At 39.1% G+C, this 26,715-nt stretch overlaps 1 protein-coding gene across 4 annotated transcripts in view; it reads left to right on the top strand.

Moving 5' to 3' along the window:
• The window catches only part of POLR3B (RNA polymerase III subunit B), a 107,401-nt gene that overhangs the window by 13,882 nt on the left and 66,804 nt on the right, over nucleotides 1-26,715 (top strand). For all 4 annotated transcript variants that reach the window (XM_038550792.1, XM_038550791.1, XM_038550793.1 and 1 more), the window contains exons 7-12: nucleotides 2,105-2,196; nucleotides 4,017-4,134; nucleotides 5,795-5,903; nucleotides 14,162-14,284; nucleotides 19,858-19,977; nucleotides 21,655-21,789. In XM_038550792.1, the coding sequence (XP_038406720.1) occupies nucleotides 2,105-2,196; nucleotides 4,017-4,134; nucleotides 5,795-5,903; nucleotides 14,162-14,284; nucleotides 19,858-19,977; nucleotides 21,655-21,789 (697 nt within the window). The remainder of the gene's footprint in view (nucleotides 1-2,104; nucleotides 2,197-4,016; nucleotides 4,135-5,794; nucleotides 5,904-14,161; nucleotides 14,285-19,857; nucleotides 19,978-21,654; nucleotides 21,790-26,715) is intronic.

Below are 26,715 nucleotides of genomic sequence, written 5' to 3'. Positions count from 1 at the left end.
GACCTTGAGCAAGGACCACAGTTCCCTCTGCCCTCATTTCCTTATCTGAAAAATGTGTGAAATGGTGCCTACTTCATAGGAGTCTTTTCTGGGGACCCAGTGAGTCAGCCCAGCACAGCACTCAGAGCAATATCGAATGCATAGCTGTGGTGGTGAATGCTTTTTCATTGAACTCTTTTCTGTAAAGCTAAGGAAAATACTTCCTTTTCTTCCTGAAATCCAGGCTACTAGGGAAACGTCAGGTAAGATAGCGTTTCAGTGAAGTTTCCTGGCCTCGCCTTCTTAGTGGATTCATGTGTATTTTGAGTTTCTTGAAAATTGAACTGTTTCCAATATAGCAGTATTTAAGGGAAAAGTTACTTATTTGCCTGGAACAGGTTTGGAAATGACAGATTGCTTCAGCTAGCATTGTTGCAGTCTGCTTTTCCTAATTAGGGAAAGATACTTGCCTGTAGAAATGGACAAAACTCAACGGTACTGTGAATCTGATAAGGTGTTGAATTTAAAACTTAGTGCAAACAGTTCCTGTCCAGTGTTTTTCAAAACCCCACCTTTAAAAATGCTAAGAGCTTAATAAACATCCACTGGTTCAGCAAATATGCACCAGTTGCCTGTCACTTGTTCTGCACTATGCTGGGTACTTGGGTAAACAGAAGATATTTAGACGTAAGTCCTGTTAGCTATGTTCATTTCTAGCTGCCAGGGAAGCCAGAGGGGGCTGTTTGTATCGTTCCTGTCCTCACTCTTCAGTCAGGAAAATAAGTTGGGATAGCAGAATAATAATCTTCATTTTATCAGGACTATTTATTTGTGTTAAGACCTTCTCTCTTTCTCACATATGGACCTGGTTGTGTCCAGTTAAATATTGGATCGTTAATAAATTCTTTCCCAGATTGAATATTATGAAGGGAAGATTGGAGAGACAGGAGCAAAGCATAACTAGTATGATTTAGGGATTAAATCCTGGCTAAGAGGAGGCAGGGAAGGGTGTTTAGTGTTAGGTGAAAAATGTGTTTCACCAGTGTTTGGTGAATACCTGCTATGTACCAGGATCTGGGAGAGATGATTGCATTTACTGCACTCATAAAAGTGACCTTGGTGAATCAGAGTGCTTGTACGTACCATGCACTGTCTACATTATATGCATCACCTTGTGCAAGTATTGTGGGTTTGGGACTTTTTTTTTTCCTGAGTGAAAAAGGTTTCCGTTTAATTCAGGTAATGTTCCTTCTCAGTAACAAATCAAATAGTATATGAGAGCACTTTATACAAAGTGATAGCCTCCCCCTTTCCTTACCCTAGTCCCATTCCCAATCTCATGACTATGTCTCTCATTCTGGTGGTTACATATATACCTCTGTTTCTTGGTACATCAACTCTAGATGCTATTTCTTAAAAACTCCAGAATTCTCGTTTTGTCTGGAAATCTCCTCATCTGGACCTCATTCTGAAAGATGACCTAACAACACACCAGTTAGGTTGCCAGTGACTTTCTGTCCGCACTTTGCATGTCCCCCCACCACTGTCCCTCATTGATTGCAGGTGTGTGCCTGTCCAGTCATCTTTCCCTGTTTAGTAAGCGGCCTTTTCTTCTCTCAGGGTTTTAACTCTTCTCTTTGTTTTGATGATTGTATCTTGACTATGGTGTGTTTTGATGTGGCTTTTCTGTTATTTACCCATGTAGATATGATTGTGCAGGTTTATGGCTTTCGTACATTTCTGAAAGTCCAGAGCCACTATCTCTGAATAGGACTTCTTGCCCAATGTGTGTTTTTTTCCACCTAGAACCTGATTAGATGTCTATGAGACGTTTTCACTTTGTCCTTCCATGTTTCTTAAACTGTCATACCTTCTTTATTTTCCTGAAATGTAATCTCAGTAATTTCTTTGGTTCTCTTTTACAACTCAATAATTCTGTCTCTTTTACAACTCAATAATTCTTCATTTCACTTGGTTTTTAATGTGACTGCCACTCCTCTGCCTTTTCTAAAATGTCCAAGAGGAATATGGACCCCTTGGGGATATGTACAGGGCAGGATTCTCCTCTTTTCACCTCTTTTGCCAGTGAACATCTTTATGTGATATTTTCTTTTATTTTCAACAGAATGCCCATAATGCTGCGTAGTTCGAACTGTGTTCTTACAGGGAAGACACCAGCAGAATTTGCCAAACTGAACGAATGTCCTTTAGATCCAGGTATGTCTGATTCCTTGGATTTTTGCCCCCCAACTCTTGCCCTTCTTTGGCTTTCTATTTACTGTTGCTGTTTCTTTAATTCTCAAAAACAATGCCAGCTTTTCTGCTTTATAATGAACTTGAATAAAACTGTTTACAGAACATGGGGCATCTGGGTAGTTTAGTTGATTAGTCCTCCAACTCTTAATTTCAGCTCATGTCATGATCTCTGGGTCATGAGATTAAGTCCTGCATCAACTCAATAATCCTTCATTTCACTTGGTTCTTAATGTGACTGCCACTCCTCTGCCTTTTCTAAAATATCCAAGAGGAATGTGGACCCCTTGGGGATATGTACAGGGCAGGATTCTCCTCTTTTCACCTCTTTTGCCAGTGAACATCTTTATGTGATATTTTCTTTTATTTTCAACAGAATGCCCATAATGCTGTGTAGTTCGAACTGTGTTCTTACAGGGAAGAGCATCAGGCTCTGCTCTCAGCACAGTCTGCTTAAGATTCTGTCTCTTTCTCCCTCTGCCTCTCCTCCCACCCTCTCACTGACTCATGTGTGCTTGCTTGCTCTTAAAAAAAAAAAAAGTTCACATAACAATCAGAAATTTAGCTCCAACTCTATTCTTTTAGTCTATATTTGTGAAAGGTGTAGTTTCCTCTTTTATTTCAGGTTTAAAACTGTAACACTCCAAGAAGTGATTTATTGTTATGGTTTGTCAGACTTTTCTTTGTCTTTGCTCAGTGATTTCTTTTGGTATGCCTAAAAATTCAAGAATAATCTTAAAAAGTGGCTTCTTTAGCTGGTTAGGAAAAACTCAAATAGCTTATTACTTCAGGCTGTTTTAAATGCAATAAAGGGGCAAAAACCAAAGTCTTTTGTTTAAATTTTAAAAACTTACATATTTATACGTAGTCCTAGGCAGTTCATTTTGCAAAGTTTCAGGCTTAGCGCTTAACAGAAAATTTTTCTTAATTCCTCAGTTCAGGTTGCACATTTAATTTGTAGTTATTTTCACCTATTGCTTTAAAGTTGCATTGATACAGAATCACAGAGGGTTTTGGAAAGAGGTTAACAAAGGACATGACTTTATTAGACTATAACAAAATGTTATGTAAGTCAAATATACTGCTTGTTTTTATTTATATTCTAAAAGTAAAATAAAATTTCGTTTTATTCTGAATTGTGTGCAAAAAAAGGCTATATGATAATGTTTTATGGGTTTTGTTCAGTATGGAATAGTTAGGAAACCTGATCCTTTTTTTTTTTTTTTTTTTAAGATTTTATTTGTTTATTCATGAGAGAGAGAGCCAGAGACACAGGCAGAGGGAGAAGCAGGCTCCTCACAGAGAGCCCGATGTGGGACTCAATCCTGTAATCCTGGGATCACGCCCTGAGCCAAAGACAGACGCTCAACTGCTGAGCCATCCAGGAAACCTGATCCTAATCTACCATTGTCACTGATATGTTAGAAAACTTAGGGCAATTTTGAGTTTATATTGAAGATTGTTGGTTATTTCTATGCTTAAGAAACTTAGAGACTAATTTATTTAACATACTTTTTTCATTCATCTCTGTACATGTCAGGTGCTGGTGATAAATACAACAGTGAGATCTGTACCCTATCCTCAGGAAATTTATTTTCTTGTGGCTCATGTGTATAAACTCATGTGCTGACACTGTCATCAATTCATAAAACAGTATCAGCAAACTCCTGAGTATTGGTTAGCACCACAGAGCAATGGTCTCTAAATCAGAAGATTGCTTGTTGTTACTAAATCACACTGTCAGAAAAAGAGGCAGTGAAACTTACCTTGCTTCCTTTGGACAGGTGGCTACTTCATTGTCAAAGGAGTAGAAAAAGTAATTCTTATCCAAGAGCAGCTGTCTAAGAACAGGATCATTGTGGAGGCTGACAGGAAAGGGACGGTTGGTGCTTCAGTTACCAGGTATGCACAGCAGGGGTAGTGTTAAGAAATACTGATAATTCCACTAATATCATGGCTGTCTTTCAGTACAGTGGTAGCCACTTATTTCTGATAGCAGGCAGCAAAATATTTACCTGTTTATTGAATTTATTGTGTAAGATGGGAAGCATATAGAATATTGTTTTAAAATTTTTAGTGATGGAAGTGTGTGAGACATTGGTTGTTGAAAGGCCACTAGTTTTATTCAAGTTGAATTTTGTTGCATTTAAGGAATCTTGAAAAAAAAATATGAAACCACTCTTTGTCACGTTTGTTTTTAGTCTTTGATCATTCTACATAATGTATTCCAACATTGATATAATTAGAGATTATTTTTTACTTAATATTTAATGAATTGTCATGGACTTAACATCTTATTGTTACTTTTCTTGACTGGTCTCTTTTACAGTGTACTCATTTTTCTCCAACATGTCATTTTTCTCCATCTCATGTCTCTTGTAACTTCTTTTCTCTGATTTATTATCATATGTAATTTGAGATTTATAAATCAATGAATTCTGAGAAAAAAATCATAGAATAATGAAGATGTCAGTATGCAATAATGTGTCTTCTAACAACCTATAATAAGATGTTTCACTCAGACTTTTAAAATTTTTCTTTCTAATGGGGGGTCAGCCAACAATAATGGCCATTTATTGAGCAGTACTAGGAGCCAGGCAATGTATCAGGTGCTCTGTGTTATTTGTCACCTCAGCCCTCCAAGATAAGTAAGTGGTGCATCTCTATTTTACTGCTGAGAAACAAGCTTTGGGCTCAAGGTCATACTGATCAGAAGAGGTGGCCAGCATTTGGACCCAGATCTAATAATTCTTCGACCAATGTCTTCCTACCATATGCAACTTTCAGAGCCAGGGAATTGGGAGTTGAATCCCAGAGTTGTTATTCGGTAGCTCTGAGGCATTTTGGGGAGGGTGACAGTTACACATCTTCTCTAAGCATTGGTTTCCTTATGTGATTTGGAGATACTACTTGAATGTAAGTGTTATTAGTATGGAGATCAGAGCTAGTATTAGTGGAGTATGCAGAGCAGTGTACATGGTATGTAGCAGGTGATCAGTATATGCCCTGTTGTGGCTGATTAAGCTTGGAAATACTTTTAAATCTGTTAGCAACTTTGTAGCTAATAGAGATACCAGTAAAAGGCAATTACTTAGCTTCTTTTGGCTTCACTGTGGAGTAAGAACATAGATGTGTTTTAATGGATTATTAATTTAAATACAGTGTATGACTTTCTTTCTTCGTAGTTTTGTCATTATGGTGTAGACTCATTTTGAGGTTTTTCTTTTGAAATGTGTAAAATTCATCATGAATATACCCCATACTGAATTTAAAGCGATTCAGGTGGAGTCAAAGTGAAGTAGGTCAAAATGAATTGGTGAGTGTCACTCATTCACCCCTAAAACTTCTACCATAATCTCAAAGCTAAAGAAACATCTATAGTGTGTTTTTAAATAGTCATGGAAGTGACAGGGAAGCTAGGAAAGGAGTTGTGTATCTTTAAAAGGAATTGTGTATCTGTTAGGAAGGACCTACTGATTGGTGAACCTTATTGACTGATGATCATGCTACTAGCTTGAAACCAAGTGGGGATGTGCTTTAACCAACCTGTGTTTCCTTGTAGCTCTACCCATGAGAAAAAAAGCAGAACCAATATGGCTGTGAAACAGGGGCGATTTTATTTGAGACATAATACTCTGTCAGAAGATATTCCCATTGTCATCATATTTAAGGTAAAGCTGCAAGTACCTACTGAAAATTATAAGGAGTCTTTCTCTGGTTAATTCTCATATGTCATTAGAAATTTCGAGGATAAGGAGTTCTAGGAATAGAAAGATTTGTGGCATAGATAAGTTGTGTCAGGTATGTAATTTTAATCTGAAAGCTACTAAGATCAGGGTTCAGATGTTTTCAGAAATACTATTTTTTAATAGTTACACAATAAAAAATCCTAAAGTACAAAGGGATATATAGTGAGAAATGAGCCTTCCACTCACCTGTACATAACCACCTAGTTATCCTACCCAAGGACACTACTGCTCCTGGTTTCTTGTGCATCTTTCTAAAGATAGTCTGTGCCTGTACAAGCACGTGAGTGTATAGCAGGTTTTTATTCTGTTTTACTTTTTACTTACATTGCACACCATTTTGCACTTGGCTTGTTTTCTTTTTTTGTAACTTCCATCTTGGAGATCAATGGTGTTATATTATTAGTTCATACATTGCTGCCACGTTGTTTCTGACAAACTGTTCCGTTATGGGTGTATGATAGTTTACTTAATTGTTCCTCCATTGGTGGATATACACATCTGTTGCTGTTACAGAACTGCTGTAATACCACGTTACACAGAGACAAGGATATCTATAGGCAAATTAAATTCCTAGCAGTGGAATTTTCCAGGTCAAAGAATGTGAACCAAGTTTGTTACTTTTTATGGACTTTGGGAGTCTGGTGTGTTTCTACATTAATGTGAATCTTTAAAACTGATGTTTTCCAGCTTGTTTGTAAACTAGTAACTTAGAAGCCAAAAGACATTTTTTCCATAGAAATTATATTTAAATGGTGCCTTCTTCGCACATAATTGCAAGATGGCTCACTTAACCTGCTCTGAGGCTTAAACATTACACATGTTTTAGGAACACTTGAATCGTTGTATTAGTCATTAAACAAGATTTTAAAATAGCATTATCTGATACAGTTGATCCGTGGAATTTGCGAATTCAGTTATTTGCCAATTCTACTTGCTAAAATTTATTTGTGACGTTGAAATCATCACCCGTGGTGGTTTTACGATTATTTATGCACACCCACTGGCTCAGTCTTGAAAACTTTGGGTCCCCAAACTCTCCGTTCCCAGCTGAGGCCCAAGAGAGCCACACTCCACCTCCCATCTCTGCTTTCATGCTGTAAATAGGTACCCTCTCTGCCACCTCTGCGGTGCCATGTTCTTTCACATTTTTGTGCTTTCTGGTGGGGTTTTGCTGGGTAAAATGGCCACTAGTTCCAAGGCTGAAGTGCTGTCTGGTGTTTCTAAGTGCAAGAAGGCAATGATGTGCCTTATGGAAAAACCACGAGTGTCAGGTATGCTGTATTCAGGCATGAGTTACACTGCTGCTGTCCTTGAGTTCAGAACTAGGAGTCAACAACATACGTTACCCAAGGCATCTTTGAGCAGAAACACACATAAAACAAGGCTCCATATTGATGGGCTGAAGGAAATGTAACCAGAGGCCAACAGGACCCACCTGTGTTTCCCACGAGCAGAGCTTCCCTGTTCTCCCTGCAGGGTTTGTGGCAGCTCTGTGGAACGCAGCCCAGGAGGCTCAGACCTGACCATGTATGGGCCGGAAGTGAATCTTGCTGACGAGGCTGATCGAAATGAAGGGCTCGGTTTGAGTCAGTCCTGAGGAGAGTGGGTACTTGGGATAAAGGTAGAGGTTAACACTCTTTTCTCATTTAGTTTCACTTCAGAGTCAAATATTCCTGTTCAGCAGTTGTTACAGTAGTAGAAACATCTCAGATGGCAGTAACTGAGTTGCTTAGAAAGGAAAGACATTTGGGTACTCGCCTCAGAGGAGTAAGAGAGAAAGACTTAAACTTGTCTTGTTGGAGTTGTGACCCAGTGACAGCAAAGGAGTGGGGGAGACAGTCCTCTTCATGTCAGGTTAGTGCAGGGCCGGTTTGGGGGTCCTGGGGTGCTCATAGGTGTTGAGTGGATGTTGAACAGTCAGGTTCTTTGACTCAGGAAATCATTGTATTCTGAATGCAATTACATGAAGAAGATTGTAGGAGGTTTCTGGGTTTTTTTAAGATTATTTTGTTATTTGGGAGAGAGCAAGAGCGACCGTGTTTGAGCAGAGGGATGGACAGAGGGAGAGGGAGAAGTAGACCCCCCCTGCTCCGAAGGAGCCTTACTTGGGCTTGACCCTGGGACCTCAGGATTATGACCTGAGCCGAAGTCAGATACCTAATGGACTGAGCCACACAGGCATTCCTATAGGCGATTTTTTTAAGTTTAGTGCAACTTAATATACTTTTATTTTCTCTAAATGAGATGGTGTCATTTTCTTTTTAGGATGATAATCATAACAGCAATACTATTTATATGGGATTGGGAGAAGCCAGAGAGAATTCTTAACTTATTATGTCTCCTTAAAGCTTATATTTGTAAAGCACTGAAGTAATTTTGGCTTTTTTTGGAGGCATCCCACAGCCCCCAATGGCAGTGCCTTGTGAACATAGTGTTGATTGGCAGATGAAGAGAATTTCATCTATGTGGAATTACATCTCCAGTAGAGGGCAGTGTGTTCCCATGCATCAAAAAGACTTCGCCGTTGTATTAAGAGACTTAAAGATGCATAGGACTGATGCAACTGAAATTATTGCATACTACATCTGAAACTAAGTATGTACTGTATGTTGGCTAATTGGATTTAAATTTAAAAAATGTATAGGACTGCTTTCCTTCGACCAGAATTTATAAGTTAATTATAATACATGTAGTCTTCTATTACTCACTTGGAAAATACATTGCTAGACACATGGACACATTAAAATCAGAAAACCTTTATCAAATACTTTTTTTGGCTAGGTAACAAAATTTTGGTAAGACAGTTTCTTCTGTCAAATTTAATATTATGTTACAAACGTGTCCACTGTTTATAGCCAACTTAAATCCTTTCTAAAATGTGTCTGTAAATTAACAATGTGCACTTTTATGTAACCTGCAGTTGAGATTTCAGATTTCTCCTTTTCTGATTATGAAACAGTCCTTGAATTGTACAAATTTAGGAAGCCACTAAGAAGTAGAACTACATTTTTGGAATTTTTTTTTTCCAAGCCCTTTTTTCTTTGCTTTGGTAGTAGTATATACAGCGATTTTACTATTTTTTTTTCCCACTTAACAGGGAATTGTGAATAGTTTTTCATATTTATAAATCTACATCATTTGTTCTACAACTCGATCTACATCTAGATCTATTTATAGATCTACATCATTATTTTTAGTAGGTATCAAACAGGAATTACACATGGTTGGTGTAATCTGTTTAACCAGTTCCCTATAGGGGGACATTTAGGTGTCCTTTTCCCCCCAAGTTTTCACTCTGATACATAACCCTGGGTGTTCTATATACATGTTTGTGCATATTGCTAAATATTTTATGAGACTTAATTCTTGAGAGTGGGATTATACATTTTTTTTAAAACTTGATGCAGGGGCACCTGGGTGGCTGTGGTTGAGTGTCTGCCTTTGTCTCAGGTCGTGATCCCAGGGTTCTAGGACCAAGTCCCACATCAGGCTCCCTGCGGGAAGCCTGCTTCCTCCTTCTATGTATGTCTCTGTGTTTCTCATGAATAAATAAATAAAATCTAAAAAAAAAAAAAAACAACAAATCTTGTTGCATGTTGCCAAAATTTTTTCCTGGAACATAACTGTTGCATAGTAATCAGCAGTGTATAAGAACTAAAACAACTATCTAAATGTTTTCGGTTTAAATAAATAAGTACATTGGTCACAGATAGTCCCATTTTGTGGTCTCCCGCTAGAGGGATGTTTTAATAGCCTGATGGAACCTTGTCTGATAACTTCTATGAAGACTTTTTCATCTGGGGAGCAGCACAGAATATGGAAGATTTTAGCAACAGATCTAGGCCTAATTCCAGCTTCTCCATTTGTAAGCTGTGTGACCCCAGGCAGATTTCCCAGTCTTGGACAACTCCCCTATAAAGTGACTTCAGAGATTTATTCTGAAGAGCAAAGGAGATAATACATTTTTTGAAAAGTGGACAGCCTAGAAGGAAGATACTGTTACTCTTGGCTTTACCCTGCTTACACATTTAATGTCAGGAGCTGGGGAAAATAAACTGGGAGACCAGGAAAGTCACATCATTTCTCTTTTTGTGTTGTGTGGCCCTAACACAGACCTTGACAGTCATTAGGACTTGATGGTTGTTGATTGTAACCAACAATTGGCTAAAAGTGACAGAAGCAGCAGGGTTTCCAGGTTCCATGCTGGGTCTGAATATGACGACTAAAGCTTTTTAAGACCTAGATCAGCCTTATTTATGGACTTGAATCACTACAAAGGTTCCCCTGCCCATGAATCTTTCCCATTTTACATTTTGTATTCCCAAGTATTCAGCAGTTGCTCTGTGATGGCATCTGTAGTCTGAAAGTTTTTACAGAAAAAAAGATCAGATTTCAAGGGAGCTGGGCATTGTTTCTTAGAAACTAACTTACCCTGAAATTTTTGATCTTTTAAGAAAAAAATTGCAGAATCAAAGAGGGCCATCATAGTTCTTTTATTATCTGCTAAGACTGCTTTAGTAATAATAGATTGATTCCTGTCTAAAGAAAGATTCGAGATTTCTGAATAGTAGGTATTTTAAGAACTTATTCCCATTCCCTCCTTCAGGTAATATATTTCAGCATATCACCATCAGTGGGCATGTTCTTCTCTTCTCTCATTAGTATTCTGTCTTTAAAAGTCACACTTGTAATCACACTTAGCGGGTATCCAAAGAGAAGACTTATGCCACTTCTTAAAGAGCATATGCCCTTATTTGTGTTCTGTCTTCTTGCCAATGGTCAGACTGGGTGACCTTCTGTTGAAACGTATTTTCTCTGCTGTTTCTTCATAAGGTTATTATATAGCATTCATTTCTGACTTATTAGTTAGGTGAAATGATTTCAGATATCTGGAGTACAAAGAGTTCCATATAAAGCTAGTTTTCAGATGTCTAAATTATGTCTGTAAAGCAAAATGGTTGAGCATTTTGCTGTCGTTTCCATAGCAATATGTCATTTATTTGTAGCTGTGACTTCCACAAGGCTAAATAGTCATAAAATCAGTTTGGTCTTTGGAGCTAGAGTGCTTTTGATGATAACCTGACTGAGTTATCACCCTGTAGTTCAGTGACCTGATACAGGAGGAGTTTAGTCCTTGTAGAACAGAGCTTTGCCACCGATCATTCTTTCTGCACATATGGTGTCATTTACCATGTACTTGGCATATCTTTCCTTCATGGCTTAGAAATATTTGGAAGGCCTAAGCAGTCTGTTTAGATCCACATTAGAACACTTGAAAATTTTATGCAGTTATAAAATTACTGCTCAGATTCAGCCTCGAGACAACTTGAAGCAGCAATCCATATGTCAAATGAGGAAGGACTTTTTCCGCTGTTATTAAATGCCAAAATAGGTAATGAAGCATATATAGTCTTTTTCACTTGGAGATTGCTGAACTAAAAATTAATTATTAAAATACTTCAGGTGGCTTCAGTTCAGAAGATCTAGAGGTTGATATGCCTCAAGAAAGGGGGATGATCCAGAAAGCTACTGCCACTTCAGCTCTAAGATTCTATTTCTGTCCCAGTGAGACCTTCTCCTGCTATATTATTTTGCATGCTCGATTTGGCATCTGCCCATGTAGATATCTTTTAGTGTTTGCACTTTCCCCTGAGGAGGGAAATGCATTTGTTACAAAGTTTTATTATCAATGATTTCAGAGAAGAGTGACTAGATTCTACTGCTAACTAATTGCCTTAGTGTTGTTTTTCTTATATTTTAATTCATTTGAAACCCAGATAACACTCTTTTGAGATATTGACAGGTAAAAGTTTATATTCTAATTAGCTTTTCACAGAAGTATTCTCATATTTCTGGCTGGCTTCTTGCAGACCAAGGAGAAAATGTAGATGGTCCTACATACATGCCATCACTGTCAGAGTAGATGGACTCAGTGTGCTTGATCAAAGGATAATCTAGAAAATTAGAAAAAAATATATAATTTTTTTCTTCATTTGTTTAAAAATTAGAACTGATAATATTTTAGAATTACTCTGTTAAATCCATGAAATGCTCAGTATTTTATGAATTTATATAATTTTTAAATAGTGGAGTTTTATGTCTAGCGTCCTTTTAAATAAATGCATCCTATCAAATTAGAGATAAAAAGATGAAAATTAAAATATAGAAAAGAGATTTGTGTTGTGAGAGCATCTTTATTTGTTCACTAAACAAAAACAAATTTGAACAAAACAAGTTATATCTTTATGAAGCTTTTGTTTCTTTAAAGATTTTATTTATTCATGAGAGACACACAGAGAGGGGCGGAGACACAGGCAGAGGGAGAAGCAGGCTCCCTGCAGGGAGCCTGATGTGGGACTCAATCCTGGAACTCCAGGATCACGCCATAAGCCAAAGGCAGAGCTCAACCGCTGAGCCACCCAGGCCTCCCTTTATGAAGCTTTTTAAAGTTTAAATGGCAAATTTAATTCCAAAAGTTGGTTTGTTAGTTGTATGTGCTGTGTAACAAATTACAGTAGAGTTTCTGTTGGTCAGAGATTTGGAAGTGGCTCAGTTGGGTGGTTCTGACTCAGGGTCTTTCAGGAGTCAACCAGGGCTCTTTCAGATGTCAGCCAGGGCTGAAGTCACCCGAGGGCTGGACTGGAGCATGTCAGGGTCTGCTCCCCTTGCAGCTCCACTATAATGGGAGTTGGCTCCTCCCCACTGGACCTTTCCATAGACTGAGTGAGTGTCTTGCAGACATAGCCCCTCGTTCCACCAAGGAGCACTCTAAGAGAAAGAGGAAGCAGGAAGCTGCAGTGCATTTCATAACCAGGCCTCCAAAGTTGTACTGTGTCTTGCACATTTTTCCTATAGAAGTGAGTCATTAAGTTTAGCCTACACTCAAGAGGAAGGGAGTTTGTCTTTACCTTTTGAAGAGAGTGTCAGAGAATTGGTGAACATTTTTCAAACCATACAGTTGGCCTAAAAGGGACATAGCACATATTTAGCTTCCCCAACAAAAGTTTAAAAACTTTCAGTAAGTTTACATCTGATCCTAAAGTATCTGTATCGAATTTCTGGATCACAGATGACTCAAATTCAAAGGTAGACTTGTAGAATTTTGAGTCCTCTTATTATAGACCTGAAGAAATAGAGGTGGACAAAGTTGACTTGGCAGTGGTGGTTGTGAGGTCTGTCATTGGCCTTGTTTTAGGACAGACACCTCAGATCTCTTGACTTAGGTGCCCTTTCCATTGTATTCTGGCTTAGGTTCTTGATGTTCCTCCCTGGAACTTGGGATTCAGTTTTCCCTCCCTCTCCCTTTTGTCTGAACTGGCCACCAGAGCTTCAAAGCCCAGCTAGACAGGTATCTCTGCTTCTGTCTTCTCTGTATAGCTAAAGGAAGAATTTTAATGCAAACATAACTTTTCCCATAACTTCTAAGAAGCAGATTCTTTCTCTGCCAAGAGAGGTTTAGTGAGATTATGTTCTATTTCTTGAAATGGCAGAATGCCAGGCAAACGTGTGAAGGAGGGAGCCATCGTGCCATATGGAATCCACAAAGACCTGCCTTGCCGGCTGCCACCTTGAAACACTTAAGAGGAGTGGGTTTCTGAAACCTCTTAAGTGCGTTTTTAGTTTAAAAAAAAAAAAAATCTCTTCTTAAAACCTGTGTAAAACATAGCTTGATATTTCTAGAATAGTGAGGTACAACATCCTTTAGGGAAAATTCTTCAAGCCCGAATGTGAATGATTTGACAGTTCTCAGAAAAATTAGTCTTGTGACAAAACTAATTGGGGTTCTGTTTATTTTCAGCAATGCATATTTTCTGATTTACTGCTCTTTGGCTGTTTTAATTTTTTCAGTTTGCTTTCGTAATTGTGACCAGTGTCTCCACTATACCTTTCTACCTCCTTTTTTCTTTTTTCAGTGATGACAGTCATAGGATATTTAAATATTTTAGAAGATTGCAAAAAGTGCTTGAGAATGTTTGTTTTCCTCTTCCCAATCGAAATTTCTGTTTCAGGTTCTTCTGCAGCTTGGGCTAGAGCTGCCAATGCCAGATGGCACCGTTTCTGAGAAAAGAGCTAGCTTTTGCTTAGAAGTAATACCCACAAACAATGCCAAATTAGCATAAGCAAATGTCAGTGAGTTAACACAAAGCCAACACTCTTTCTATCTTTTCTTTCCTTCCTAGGCCATGGGTGTTGAGAGTGACCAGGAAATTGTACAGATGATTGGAACAGAGGAGCACGTGATGGCTGCATTTGGGCCCAGTTTGGAAGAGTGCCAGAAAGCTCAGATTTTCACACAGATGCAGGTGTGTCTTTTCATGTTGTCCTTTGCCATGAAAGGGAATTGGAGATTTAATGCTGCTCATGGATAAAGCATCGGATGCGGTGACTTCTTGGGGTGTAGGTGTGGGAGGGTGTTGGGGAGTTGGGAGGAACAGTAGGGAAGCTTCTTTGACTCATGTTTTAGGAATTAGAGGAAGGAATTTGCCTTAACAGTTATCAGCCTGTGGTGTCTAACTTAGAAGGGGGATATGTGGCCAAGAGGCTTTTGTTCTGATATAATAACAAGTATTCTGTTTTTCACTTATTTGCCTGAGTGATATGTTTTTGTTTATTTGTTTTTTTTTTTTAAGATTTGTTTGTTTATTAGAGAAAGTGTGCATGAGGGAGCGCACAAGCAGGAGGGATAGAGAGAGAGAGAATCCTGAGCAGACTCTGTGCTGAGTGTGGAGCCTGATGTGGGGCTCTATCTCACGACCCTGAGATCACGACCTGAGCTGAAACCAGAAGTGGGACACTTAACCTACTGCCCACCCAGCTGCTCTAATAGATGTTTTGAACTATAGCAACTCTAGTGTAGAAGATTGTTTTTTTCCTGCATTTCTCTTCAATTTCTCTTTTTATTCCCTATTTCCAGTTCTCAGTGTTTAGTTGAATGTGGTCTCAAACTCTTTTTCTGAATTCCCCATGTCAGCAGTGAAAAAGCCAGGATCAGAAACCCTTTACCAGTACAGAGCCTTCATCAGCCTGATGAAGAACTCCTAGTTGGAACTTGGGGATTTTAGGATAAGACTCAAGCTATATATATCCATAGCTCCCTGCCTTCATCTATATATATGCTCAACATATTAAGAATAATTTTACTTCCCTTTGTTTGTGACAGGGAGCCCTAAGAGCCATGCTTAGGGTGCTTAGTCCTACATTTGTAAAGTACTTCACTAAATATAAATCAGTGGCAACACTCCTCATAGACATCCTGGGAGGTAGGGACTCCCTGCAGTACAAGTACAATAGTTCTTACTTATCCATATGTACATTGTCAATTCTGTGGGTTACTTACAACAAGGTATAAATTCCAGGCTGCTTTTTTCTTGTTACTCAGGATGCTTACAGAGATAACATTTTCCCACTTATATCATCTGTTAGTGTGTGTTCTGAAAATCACACACTCTTGATATTTTCATAGACTGAGCCAGACAGACATTTAAGGTTAATCATCATATGTAAGTTTATATAATTCCAAAGCACAAATCAGTAGGGATTATTCTTACCACTGCCTTCCTCTTTTTATGCAGTTAAGTAATAGCCAATTCAGGTTCTTGGGCAGGCAGCATGAGGAGAAGCTATTTGGATTTAGGAGTTTCTATTTTTGGTCTTTATTGAAAATGAAATATTTAGTAAGCATGAATCTTTGTTACAAACTGGAATTATATTGTTCAAGGGTTCCAAGAACATGAAGAGGAAACACAGAGAAATACCCAGGAGTTGGCTCAATTTGGGGAGACACACGATTTCCTTTAAAGCTGTGTAATGCTCAGGAAGAGCAGTTTACCTCAATGATACTTCAGGGAGATCCGTTATTCATTTCATAACAAACAGCACCATTGTTGCTCGGATAACCCAAAAACCCCAGCATCGTAAAGCTGTGTGAGCAGAGGGCTAAATAGTGGGTTGGAAAATCATTTATTTCCCCTAAATAGGTGCTGACAGAAAATGTTAATTAACCCAATGAGCAAGGTTCAGTTCAAAGATGAGAGGAATATGCAAACAGGAGCTGAGTGATGTGACTCATACTCTGTGTGCTGGATTAGAGCAGGGATTAATAATTTGCAACTAATAAGAGGCTATAGAGGCATGCATAATCCAAAGTCATTGGTAACTGGAACCTATGAGTTAGGGCACGTGAATATTGCATGTTACTCTGAGTGTGTGGCAGGTGCACGGTGTCTTATGTAATAGAGCTTCTGCACTTAGTGGATTGCTAAATGCCCATGTTGTGTTTGTGTTTAATGCTTCCCTTGTTATCTCTCCTCCATTCCTTTTGCTGGCTCTTGCTAACGGACATTTCCTGTCATCTTTCTAAGGGCTGTGGCATAGAAAGAATTATTTATTACCTTTTTGGAGAATAGGATGTCCTCCAAGATGACACGAGGGGTGTCATCTTGGCCTATTTGTGAGCAGATTGGGCTCTCACCCCAACCCTCACACTGTTGAAACCCTGGCAACATTATTAGTCACTCCAGGGAAAAGCCGGCTTCCTGCTAACTCAGAAGGGGTTCTAGGCTCCCCTGTGTTCCTCCATTTTTTCCCTCAAAGTGAAGAATCTTTGACCCCTTTCCCAAAGGAACGGGAAGACCAAAATTTAATGAGACAGCTCAGTTGAGAGAAGACCGAACTGCCTATCTCCTGGTGGTTTCTGCTGACTGCAGACTTGCTTTTATCTGCTTCTGGGTCCTACTTCTTGCTAGGTCGCCACAGCAAGGGTTGGCACCATCTTAGTTTATCTTAACGCTTTAATGGACACTAAATGGAGAGAATCCTAGGTCTGATATCCCGATCTAACCACGAAGGAGATCCATTCTGTTCCTGGTCCTGAACTAGTCCTCAGGAATCAAAGAATGACACAACACCTAGTAGGAGCAACATACCCGTAAATAGGTAAAATATGGCGTGGACTGAAGTGGAATGAAAGCACTTAATTCTTTATACATAAGAAATTCACACAGAAGAGAAAAAGGAGTGATGTGAGGAAGTGACACCAGAGCTAGGTTTTGAAGCACAGGAAAGATACTTCCAGGACACATAATTGGGACAGGGGTTCTAAGATAAAGAATCAGGAATCTCCGCTCTTTCTTCTGACTAACTGAAAGCCAGTTTTAAAAAGTACATTCATTGTTGTTACAAAATTACCCTCTCCTTTAAAAACTTTTTGTTATGAATAAACATCAACATACATAAAATATACAGAAGAGTGTTATGAGCCCTCCTCTGCCCATCACCCAGCTTCAATAATTACCAACACTGTGATGTTCTTGTTTCACCTGAATCTCCACCTACCCCTCATACCCACTATTTGATTAGTTTTTCATACTTCATTTTTTAGATAGAATTTATGTATGCTGAAATGTACAAATCCTAATTGCATCATTTTGCATAAGATATAGAGTGTTTTTCCATTACCCTGGGAAGTTCCCACATGCCTCCGCTTAGTCACTTTTTATCTCCATCCTCTGATTTTTTTTTCCCCACTGTTCTGATTTTTCACCACAGATTAATTTTGCCGTTCTAGAACTTTATGTATATGGAATTATACAGAATATACTCTTTTTTTGTCCAGTTTCTTTTGCTGAATGTACTGTCTGATAATTTTATATCATTTGTCGATGCAGTGCCTTCTTATTGCTGAGTAGTACCCATTATACAAGTGTTCCACACTTTATCTTTTCCTGTTGATGAACATTTGTTTTTTTTACTCTGGGTATTAAGAATAAAGTTTCTGTAAACATTCTTGTATAAGTCTTTGCCTCAACAGGTCAGCATTTCTCTTTTTTTTTTTAAATTTTTATTTATTTATGATAGTCACAGAGAGAGAGAGAAAGGCAGAGACACAGGCAGAGGGAGAAGCAGGCTCCATGCACCGGGAGCCCGATGTGGGATTCGATCCTGGGTCTCCAGGATCGCGCCCTGGGCCAAAGGCAGGCGCCAAACCGCTGCGCCACCCAGGGATCCCTTTATAAGTTTGGAACTGCCAAACCTTTCCCCAGAGTAATTGTACCATTTTGCAGTTCCATCCCAGTGCATGAGAGTTCTCATTGCTTCATGTCCTCACCAACATTTGGTCTTACCAGTCTTTTTAATTTTAGACATTCTACTAGGTGTTGGATGGTGTCTATACCATTAAGGTTTTAACATACATTTCCCTGATAATTAATGATATTGGACACTTTTCTTGGACTTGCTGACCTTCTTTGTAAAGTGTCCAAATCTTTTGCCATTTTCCTCACTGAGTTGTTTGTCTTTTTTTTTTTTTTTTTTTATTTATTTATGATAGTCACAGAGAGAGAGAGGCAGAGACATAGGCAGAGGGAGAAGCAGGCTCCATGCACCGGGAGCCCGATGTGGGATTCGATCCCGGGTCTCCAGGATCACGCCCTGGGCCAAAGGCAGGCGCCAAACCGCTGCGCCACCCAGGGATCCCTGTTTGTCTTTTTAGTATAGAATTTCAGAGTTCTTTTTTTAAAAAAGTATGCTGGGTATAAATCCCTTGTCAGATTTATGTATTGTAACTATTTTTTCTCTGTCCATTGCTTCCCTATTCATTATCATAACAGTATCTTTTGATGAGCAGTGTTAATTTTGATAAAATCTGATTGTCAGGAGGGTTTTTTTGTTTGTTTGTTTGTCTTATGGTTGTTGATTTCTGTGTCCTGTGTAAAGAAATTTTGCCTACCACAAGGGCAAGAATATAGTCTTCTGTGTTCTTTCCTAGAAGCTTTATAAAAGTTTTAGTTTTTATGTTTATGTCTCAAATCCATTTAGACGGATTTTTTATTTGGTGTGAGGTAGGGGTCAAAGTTAATTTTTTACTGTGTAGATATGTTGGTATTTCAACATTTGTTGAAAAGATTTTTCCCTTGCCTGTTGAACTGTTTTGGCGGCTTTTGCCAAAAATCATCTGATCTTAAAAGCATGAGTTTATTTCTGGACATACTTTGTTCCATCTATTTGTCTGCCCTTATGCCAGTCTCACACTGTCTTAATTACCATAGCTTTCTAATTGAAAGCAGGTAATGTAAAATCTTCCAACTTTTCCTTTTCAAAAGTATTTCAGCTATTCCAGGTCCTTTGCATTTGCATGTCAATTTTAGAATCAACTGATTTTTGTTTTTTAAAAACTGCCAGGAATAATTATGATGTATCTATGGTCAGTTCAGAGAGAATTTTAACAGTAAGCCATCTTAACACTATTAAACCTTCCAGTCCATGAAACCAGCATAGTCCTTGATTTACTTAGGTTTTATTTTCTTTTAGCAGTGCTTTGCAGCTCTCAGGATCTTTATATGGTATGATTCCTTTTTAAGGGAAGAAAAGTACAGCTCTAGAATGTTAACTGAGGACTGTAGTTCTCTTTGGGTAGAGGATTGCTGGCTGCTTCATATATGTAAAGTGATCAGGTATCAATTTTGTAGTAAGAAAGCAAATTATAGAAAGGAAACAAGTTTATTGGACAGCATATAATGCTACTTTGTTATTGATTTATGATAAATGTTGATTTTTGACTAAGCCTCATGCAGCAATCTCCATAGCCAAGATCCTCATCTTTCTGTTTATAGTGTTTTGTATGGGTAGGTGTTTAATAAATTCCCTGCAATGGGGACACCTGGGTGGCTCAGTGGTTGAACATCTGCCTTCAGCTCAGGTCGTGATCCTGGAGTCCTGGGATCAAGTCCCACATCAGGCTCCCTGTAGGGAGCCTGCTTCTCCCTCTGCCTGTGTCTCTGCCTCTCTTTCTGTGTCTCTCATAAGTAAATGAATAAAATCTTTAAAAAATTCCCTGCAATGGGTGTCATTCAAGCATTATTATATTCTGTTTTTATAGGCATTAAAATATATAGGGAACAAAGTAAGGAGGCAAAGGATGTGGGGCGGTGGACCAAAGAAGACGAAGATAGAAGAGGCAAGAGAGCTCCTGGCTTCTACCATCCTCACACACGTGCCAGTGAGTGGCAGCTGCACAGCTGTGAACTGTGGTCAAGGGGGGGGCCCGTCTGTTAAAGAATTTTGAATACAGGTTTACATTATTTAACATTTAGTTCCATAAGAAAAGATGGACTCTGAACAGACTGGACTGCACCATGGAAATAATCTTCCATTATCAGTAGTTTGTTTGTACTTCAGGAATGTTAGCTGTCTACTATCATTGGCATCATGTTTATTCTCTCATGGGTCCTGGTTTCAATCTAAAATTATAGTTTCTTATATTCATATATATGTTAGTGCTGCTACTAGATTTCATGGTTTTGAAGGACAGAGATGGTGTTAGATGTTTTTAAATGAAACAGGCTTACAGTGCCTTGCTCATATACTCTCTTTTATTGTAAAATACATAACATAAAATTTACCATTCTTAAGTGTACAGCCCTGAGTGCATTCTCACTGTTGTGCCACCACAGACTTTTTAAAATATTGGATGGTTCATCTCTTAGACCTTGAATGTTCAAGTTCACATTGTCCAGCCTCCTTTACTTAGAGTGAAGATGCTCAGGTCCAGACAAGCTGGATGGTTTATCTTGTCACCCAGCTGGTTACTGGTCAGAGAGAGAACTAGAATCTGTCTTCAGACCCTAGAACAGTTGACCCTCGAATAATACAGGTTTGAACTGTGTGGATCCACTTAAATTTGTTTTTTCTTTCAGTAAGTATAGTACTGTAAATGTATTTTCTCTTATGATTTTCTTGAGAACTCTTTTTTGTAGCTTACTTTATTAGAAGAATATATTATATAACAATCAAAAATATGTGTTCTTGGCTGTTTATGTTATCATAAGATTTTTGGTCAACAGTAGGCTATTAGAGGTTAAGTTTTGGAGGAAATAAAAGTATACACAGATTTTTGACATAGCGATGGGTCGGTGCCCCTAACCCATGTTGTTCAAAGGTCAGTTGTACTTACTTTTTATTCATTTTCTTTAAACAGAGATTGGCCATGTGGGATGTGGGCAAGAGCTATCATTCCTCTCTAATATGATATTATTCTTCTAAGCAATAGAATTACTTGTTAAACAATCTTGCTCACCAAATAGTCTGGTTTATAATGAGTTACATGTCTGTTGTTCATGAACGATCTAATTCAGGGGTTGCAGACTCTACTGTCAGGAGCTGATCATAAAGGACAGTTGAAGGATCTATAGAAGTGGAGACTGACCACCTAAACAGGAATTTATCATTTTAAAACACCTTGCTGGCTAAAAAATATACAGAAATCTGATTCTGCCCTTTGGCTGCCATTTGTATGTGTTTTGAGCTAATTCAAAGAATTAGAAAATTCATAATACTAAAGCTGGGACTCAAAGGAATTTTAAACTCCTCTGAATGACTGGAAAGACCATTTAAAAGTCAAATAGCAACAGTGAGTGTCTCTGGCTCCCCAGTGCTTTTCTAAGCAGCCTCTCTGTCCCTGGTAGAGTGTCCTGGCCCTTTTGCCATGGTGCCTAGTGACCCAGAGAAAGGAAGTGACAACTCTGAGTTCCCAGACCAGCCCAAGCAGGGTTAGTGGGTGCCACCTCTTTGGAAGAGTGGAGGAATATATACATGAAATGTATAGGGAAGGAAGGAGTTGATAGTGGCTAATGTGCATTGCCTCAGAAATTTTCTCTAACTCCTGAATTAATTACAGGTTAAAGAATTCAATTTCCGAGCGAAGTGTATCTACACTGCAGTGATGGTGCGAAGAGTAATTCTGGCCCAAGGAGATAATAAAGTGGATGACCGAGACTATTATGGTAACAAGCGATTGGAGTTGGCAGGACAGGTGATTTAATTACTTTATGTCAGCAGGCCTGAACTTCAGATGTGGGCTTCAAGGTTTTTCAAAGCATGAATGCTTACTTGCAATCCTCATATTAAAACAAGTAAAAGACGAGCCTCGCTGCCTGACATGCAGTCCTAGGGCTTATTTCTCTGCCCACTTTCCCTTTTCCTCCAGCTCCTCTGTGGAATTCATAAAAGTTCACTCTATAGAACAAAGTGTAGACTCTTAGCAGGGCTTGCGGGATCCCTGATGATGTTGGCGCCAGTACACCTTTCTAGCCCTGCCTCTTGCCAGGGCAGGCCACTTACATCTTCCCAAGCATACCCTGATGCTTGTTCATCCTACCATGCCTTTGACTCATGCCTTCTGCCTAAGTTGCTCCCTTGTTTCCCTCTGCCCCCTCCCTAGTGAGGTGCTCCCGCCCATCCTTCATTCTTTGAGTTATCCTCTTTGAAACCTTCCATGAATCCTAGGAGATGTTAGTTGATCTGTCTTTCAGATGTGCCAGTGGCACTTGTTTAGGTTTTTTTACATGCTGAAGTGTATATAATTCTTTACCTGCAAGTTTCTTTCCCCCTTAGCCAGTAAGCTCATCGAGGACAGGAATCGCTTATATTTCTCTCTTGGATCCACATGCAAAGTTACTAGGCACCAGAGGATGTCTGGGTGAGTGACACTCTGTGAGGCACCTGCTCTCACAAGTTGGTGGAGGGGAGAGAGACAGTGAACAAGTGAACAGGAAAGAAATGAGATAGTATTAAATAGTCCTAGGTATTTAAAGAAAACTCCCCAAAAAGGTTAATGTTCGAGAGCTGGCGTGTTGGTGGAGGGAAGGATGTTACCTTAGTGAGGTAAGATCAAGAAAGATCTCTTTGAAAAAAGTGATGTATTTTAAGCTGAGCCCTCAGACATTCCTGCTGAGACTTGAGTGAAGAGAAGCCAGTCTCTTGCAACCTCAGGAACCATGTTCCAGCAAGAGACCCTTGTGAGCGCATCCATCCCCACAGAGTTCCAGCAATGGGGAGCTGGAGGAGGATCACTGGGCTGACCTGAATGAGGTGTGGGGATGGGGAGGACTTGGAGAACAGCCTGTGGGCCAAAGAAGGGGTTTGGATTCAGTTTTCCACATAGTGGACAACCATTGGAGAGTTTCAACCAGGGAAGTAACGCTATCTGATTTTCAGTTGATCAGATTTGGAGACAAACAGGCCAGGAAATGAGCAGTTAGGAGGCTGTGGCAATATTCTAGATGACACATGATGGTGGCTAGCATAACAGATACTACAACTAAAATTTTAAAACTAGGATTAAAAAATGATAGCAATTTTGGGTTTTAGAAAAGGGCTAGTGTCTAGACTACTGGAGAAGTTTTGTGTGGTTACTAGGTAATGTTAGCAGGCGAGTTTTCTGCCACTTTCAGATTGACCTCTGTTCAGGGTATTACAGGTATCCCCACCACTATCAATCCTAATTTTTAGTTTCTTAATGGGAAGAAATCATGGTATTAAATGAGTTCATTAAAAAATGTTGATTGTTTAGAGGAATAAGGAATGGAGTCAGGAGAGGAGAGACTATCCTGTTGCTTAAAAAATTAGAATTAAAAAGAGGGTTCCCATGTGCAAGAAAACATTGCTTTATAAACAATGTAAGGACATAAAAGGCATTGTGTTGGCAAAAATGTGTAAAAACAATAGCTGCTAATTTCACACCCCATGGGACGGGGGAGTATAAATGTGCTTCAGCTTTAGATAACAGAGCTGCATCCACTGGCCAAGTGGGTTCACAGAGCTTTTCCTCAGTCTTCCTGCCACCAGAGGGCTGGCAGGCCAGCCGCCAGTAGAGGTGTTAGCAAAACCTACCGATTTCAGGCTTAATCTTTTCACCTACCTTTTCTTTTTCGGTAATGTGTTCATTATTTGCTGAGCATTACTCTATTCTTTGTCTGCAAATTTTTTGTTTCTAATGCAGCTTGCTTTGTATGGGTGAGATATGGAACGGCACCAAAAATCCGGCACCCTGGAAAGCCAGGGATTTCCACCCTGTGACAAAAGAATGCCGTCTTGACTTCAGAGATTGCCTAATCCCAGCTGTTCTGATAATGTAATTAAGGCTGCCTAATGTCTTTAATTTTGCAACCAGTTTGTGTGAAAAGGAGAATTTGGCACAATGAAGGCTTAACACTAAATAGCAATCTCAAGACGCCTAATTAGAATTCTCTGACATTAAGCTAATTGGTGAAACTGTATTTCAGCAGCTTAACTTCTTTATTAATTTTTTTAGCATTTTCATTGCAAATCAATTGATGAGCTGTCAGCATTTTTTCCCTTAAATATAATTTGCTCTTTAGTGTTCCTGTTGTAAGCAGGCTGGAAGGCCTCATACTAGCAACGAAAGGTGTTGAATATTATCACCAGCGCTTCATCGCTTTTAATCATTTTACTCTTGACCTAAATAATGTGACTTATTATACGATGTGGCCCTATAGTTTCTCACTGCCCTGTGAACAGGAGAATGCAGTTTCTCTTAAACCGAACATCTAGAGGTGCGGAAATTTAATGAGGCAGTAGTTGCGTCGAGCGTACTCCTACGTTTTACTTCTTTAATATGAGAGGCATTTCCTTGCGTGTGAATCGGGGAGGGGGGGGGGGCGGGGGGAGGTGAAGGGGGAGACAAGTTCAGCTGGAATCCAGAAAATCTTTGTCATAACTTGAGACACAGAAGTCTAAGTGTAAAGGGCTAATTAAAATAGAGCTGAGCTTCTGTGATTTAGGTTAAGGGCATTTACTTCTGTTCAAGACGCTTTATTCAAGTTCCTTTTGCCAGTTTCCACAGGAAGTTGCTGCAATGGGCTTCTTCATCCCACTCACCCCTCTGCACCTGCTCCCATTCCCACATCCTTTTCTTTCCATGAGTGAAACTGCAGGGTCTGCGTGGAAGAAAGGATTAAGCTCTCAGAGGAGGAAGTTTTCTTTTTTAGAACACTTCTGACATGGTATAGTCAAATTTAAGATCCGGGTTTTCCTATCTGCAGAGTGAATTTTAGTAGAAAGACGTGTCTAACTTAAAATCACATTCCACTTTGGAAATCTCACTTTGGTAGTAAGTAGCTTGAGAAGACTCATTTGTTTTGAATATCTTCATTATGAATCCAAAAACTACCTATGGGTTTATAAACATTCAAGAATATAGTCTGTTTGGAACTTGGAATATCTTTAGCTTACTGAGGTTCAGAATTTCCTTGTAAGTAAATGATGTGGTATGTAACACCTCAGTGATAATACTTTAATGTTTTGTTAGGTAACGTACATTACAAATATGTCAAGGCTTTTTCTTTTAAAGGAAAAAAAAGGCCTACAAAGGGACAAAAAACTAATGTAATTAATTTTACAGAGGAACTGAAGTACTTGTAATATCCATTATATTTTAATATTGAAGAAGTGTACTTGCTATTTATTAGTAGTGAGACACCTACTTAGGTGTCTCAAGACACCTAAGAACTTTTTTTTTTTTTAAGATTTTATTTATTTATTCATGAGAGACGCAGAGAGAGAGGCAGAGACACAGGCAGAGGGAGAAGCAGACTCCATGCAGGGAACCTGACGCGGGACTCGATCCCAGGTCTCCAGGATCACACCCCAGGCTGAAGGCAGTGCTAACCTGCTGAGCCATCCGGGCTGCCCTAGTTTTAAGAACTTTATATAAATGACTGGTTATCTCTTGCTATGTGGCATGGTATCCCAAAACGGTGGCTTAAAACAACAACCATTACTTTATAACTTACAGCTTTATGGGTCAGGAGTTCAAGCAGGAATTTGGCTGTTTGATTCTTCTGTTTTACATGGTGTTGGAGGTCAGTTGGTAGTATTCTACAAATGGCTGTGGGGAGGGCTGGAAGGCTGGTCTTGGCTAGGACCTGACCAGGGCTGTGGCTCAGAGCTCCAGACGAATGTTTCCCATCAATGAGACAGAACCCATGTCACCTTAATGAGCTAGGCTTCAGTTTCATTTATTTCTACTATATTGGAAGAAGCAGTTATAACTTCTACCCACATTTGGGCTAGTGGGAGGACTTGCGCCACACCTCTCAATGTGTAGTTCAAGGGTCAAACAGAAATTTCTTTAAAATTTAAAAATTTTTTAAAAATTTTTATTTATTTATGATAGAGAGAGAGAGAGAGAGAGAGGCAGAGACACAGGCAGAGGGAGAAGCAGGCTCCACGCACCGGGAGCCCGACGTGGGACTCGATCCCGGGTCTCCAGGATCGCGCCCTGGGCCAAAGGCAGGCACCAAACAGCTGCGCCACCCAGGGATCCCTAAAATTTAAAAATTTTTAAATATTTTATTACATATAAGTTTTTTTGCTTATTTTTGGGTTTTGTAAAAATAGATTCATACTGGGGTGCCTGGCTTAGTTGGTTAATAAACATCTGCCTTTGGCTCAGGTCATGGTCTTGGAGTCCCAGGATCAAGCCCCATATCAGGGTCCCTGCTCAGCGAGGGGTCTGCTTCTCCCTCTGACCCTGACCCCGCTCATGCTTACTCTCTCACACTCTCACTCTCTCAAATAAATAAAAATACTTAAAAAAAGGTTCATAATTTATTCATTTTTTGCAACATTTTTTGTCACTCAGCATTATATTTAATATTTATTTTGTTGCATGTCACTATACTTCCAGTTTTGTATTATATTCTATTGTATATATGGAATATGATGTGATATATAAGATATATATGATAAATAACACTTTATCCATTCTACCAATCATTTCTCTTTATGATTTCCCTTTTTAAAAATTATTAACATTTATATTTTCTAGTGCAAGAATTTCTACAAATAGGAATGCTTAGTCCTGGAGTCAAGTTAAATCTTCAGTTTAACTGGAGACTATCAGACTAGTTTCCCAAATACTTGTATGTTGACTGTT

This window comes from Canis lupus, chromosome 10 (assembly GCF_011100685.1).
Source record: "Canis lupus familiaris isolate Mischka breed German Shepherd chromosome 10, alternate assembly UU_Cfam_GSD_1.0, whole genome shotgun sequence".
NCBI classification, from domain to species: Eukaryota; Metazoa; Chordata; class Mammalia; order Carnivora; family Canidae; genus Canis; species Canis lupus.
The sequence above is the reverse complement of the archived record's forward strand: the minus strand, read 5'-3'. Positions and strand labels throughout refer to the sequence as shown.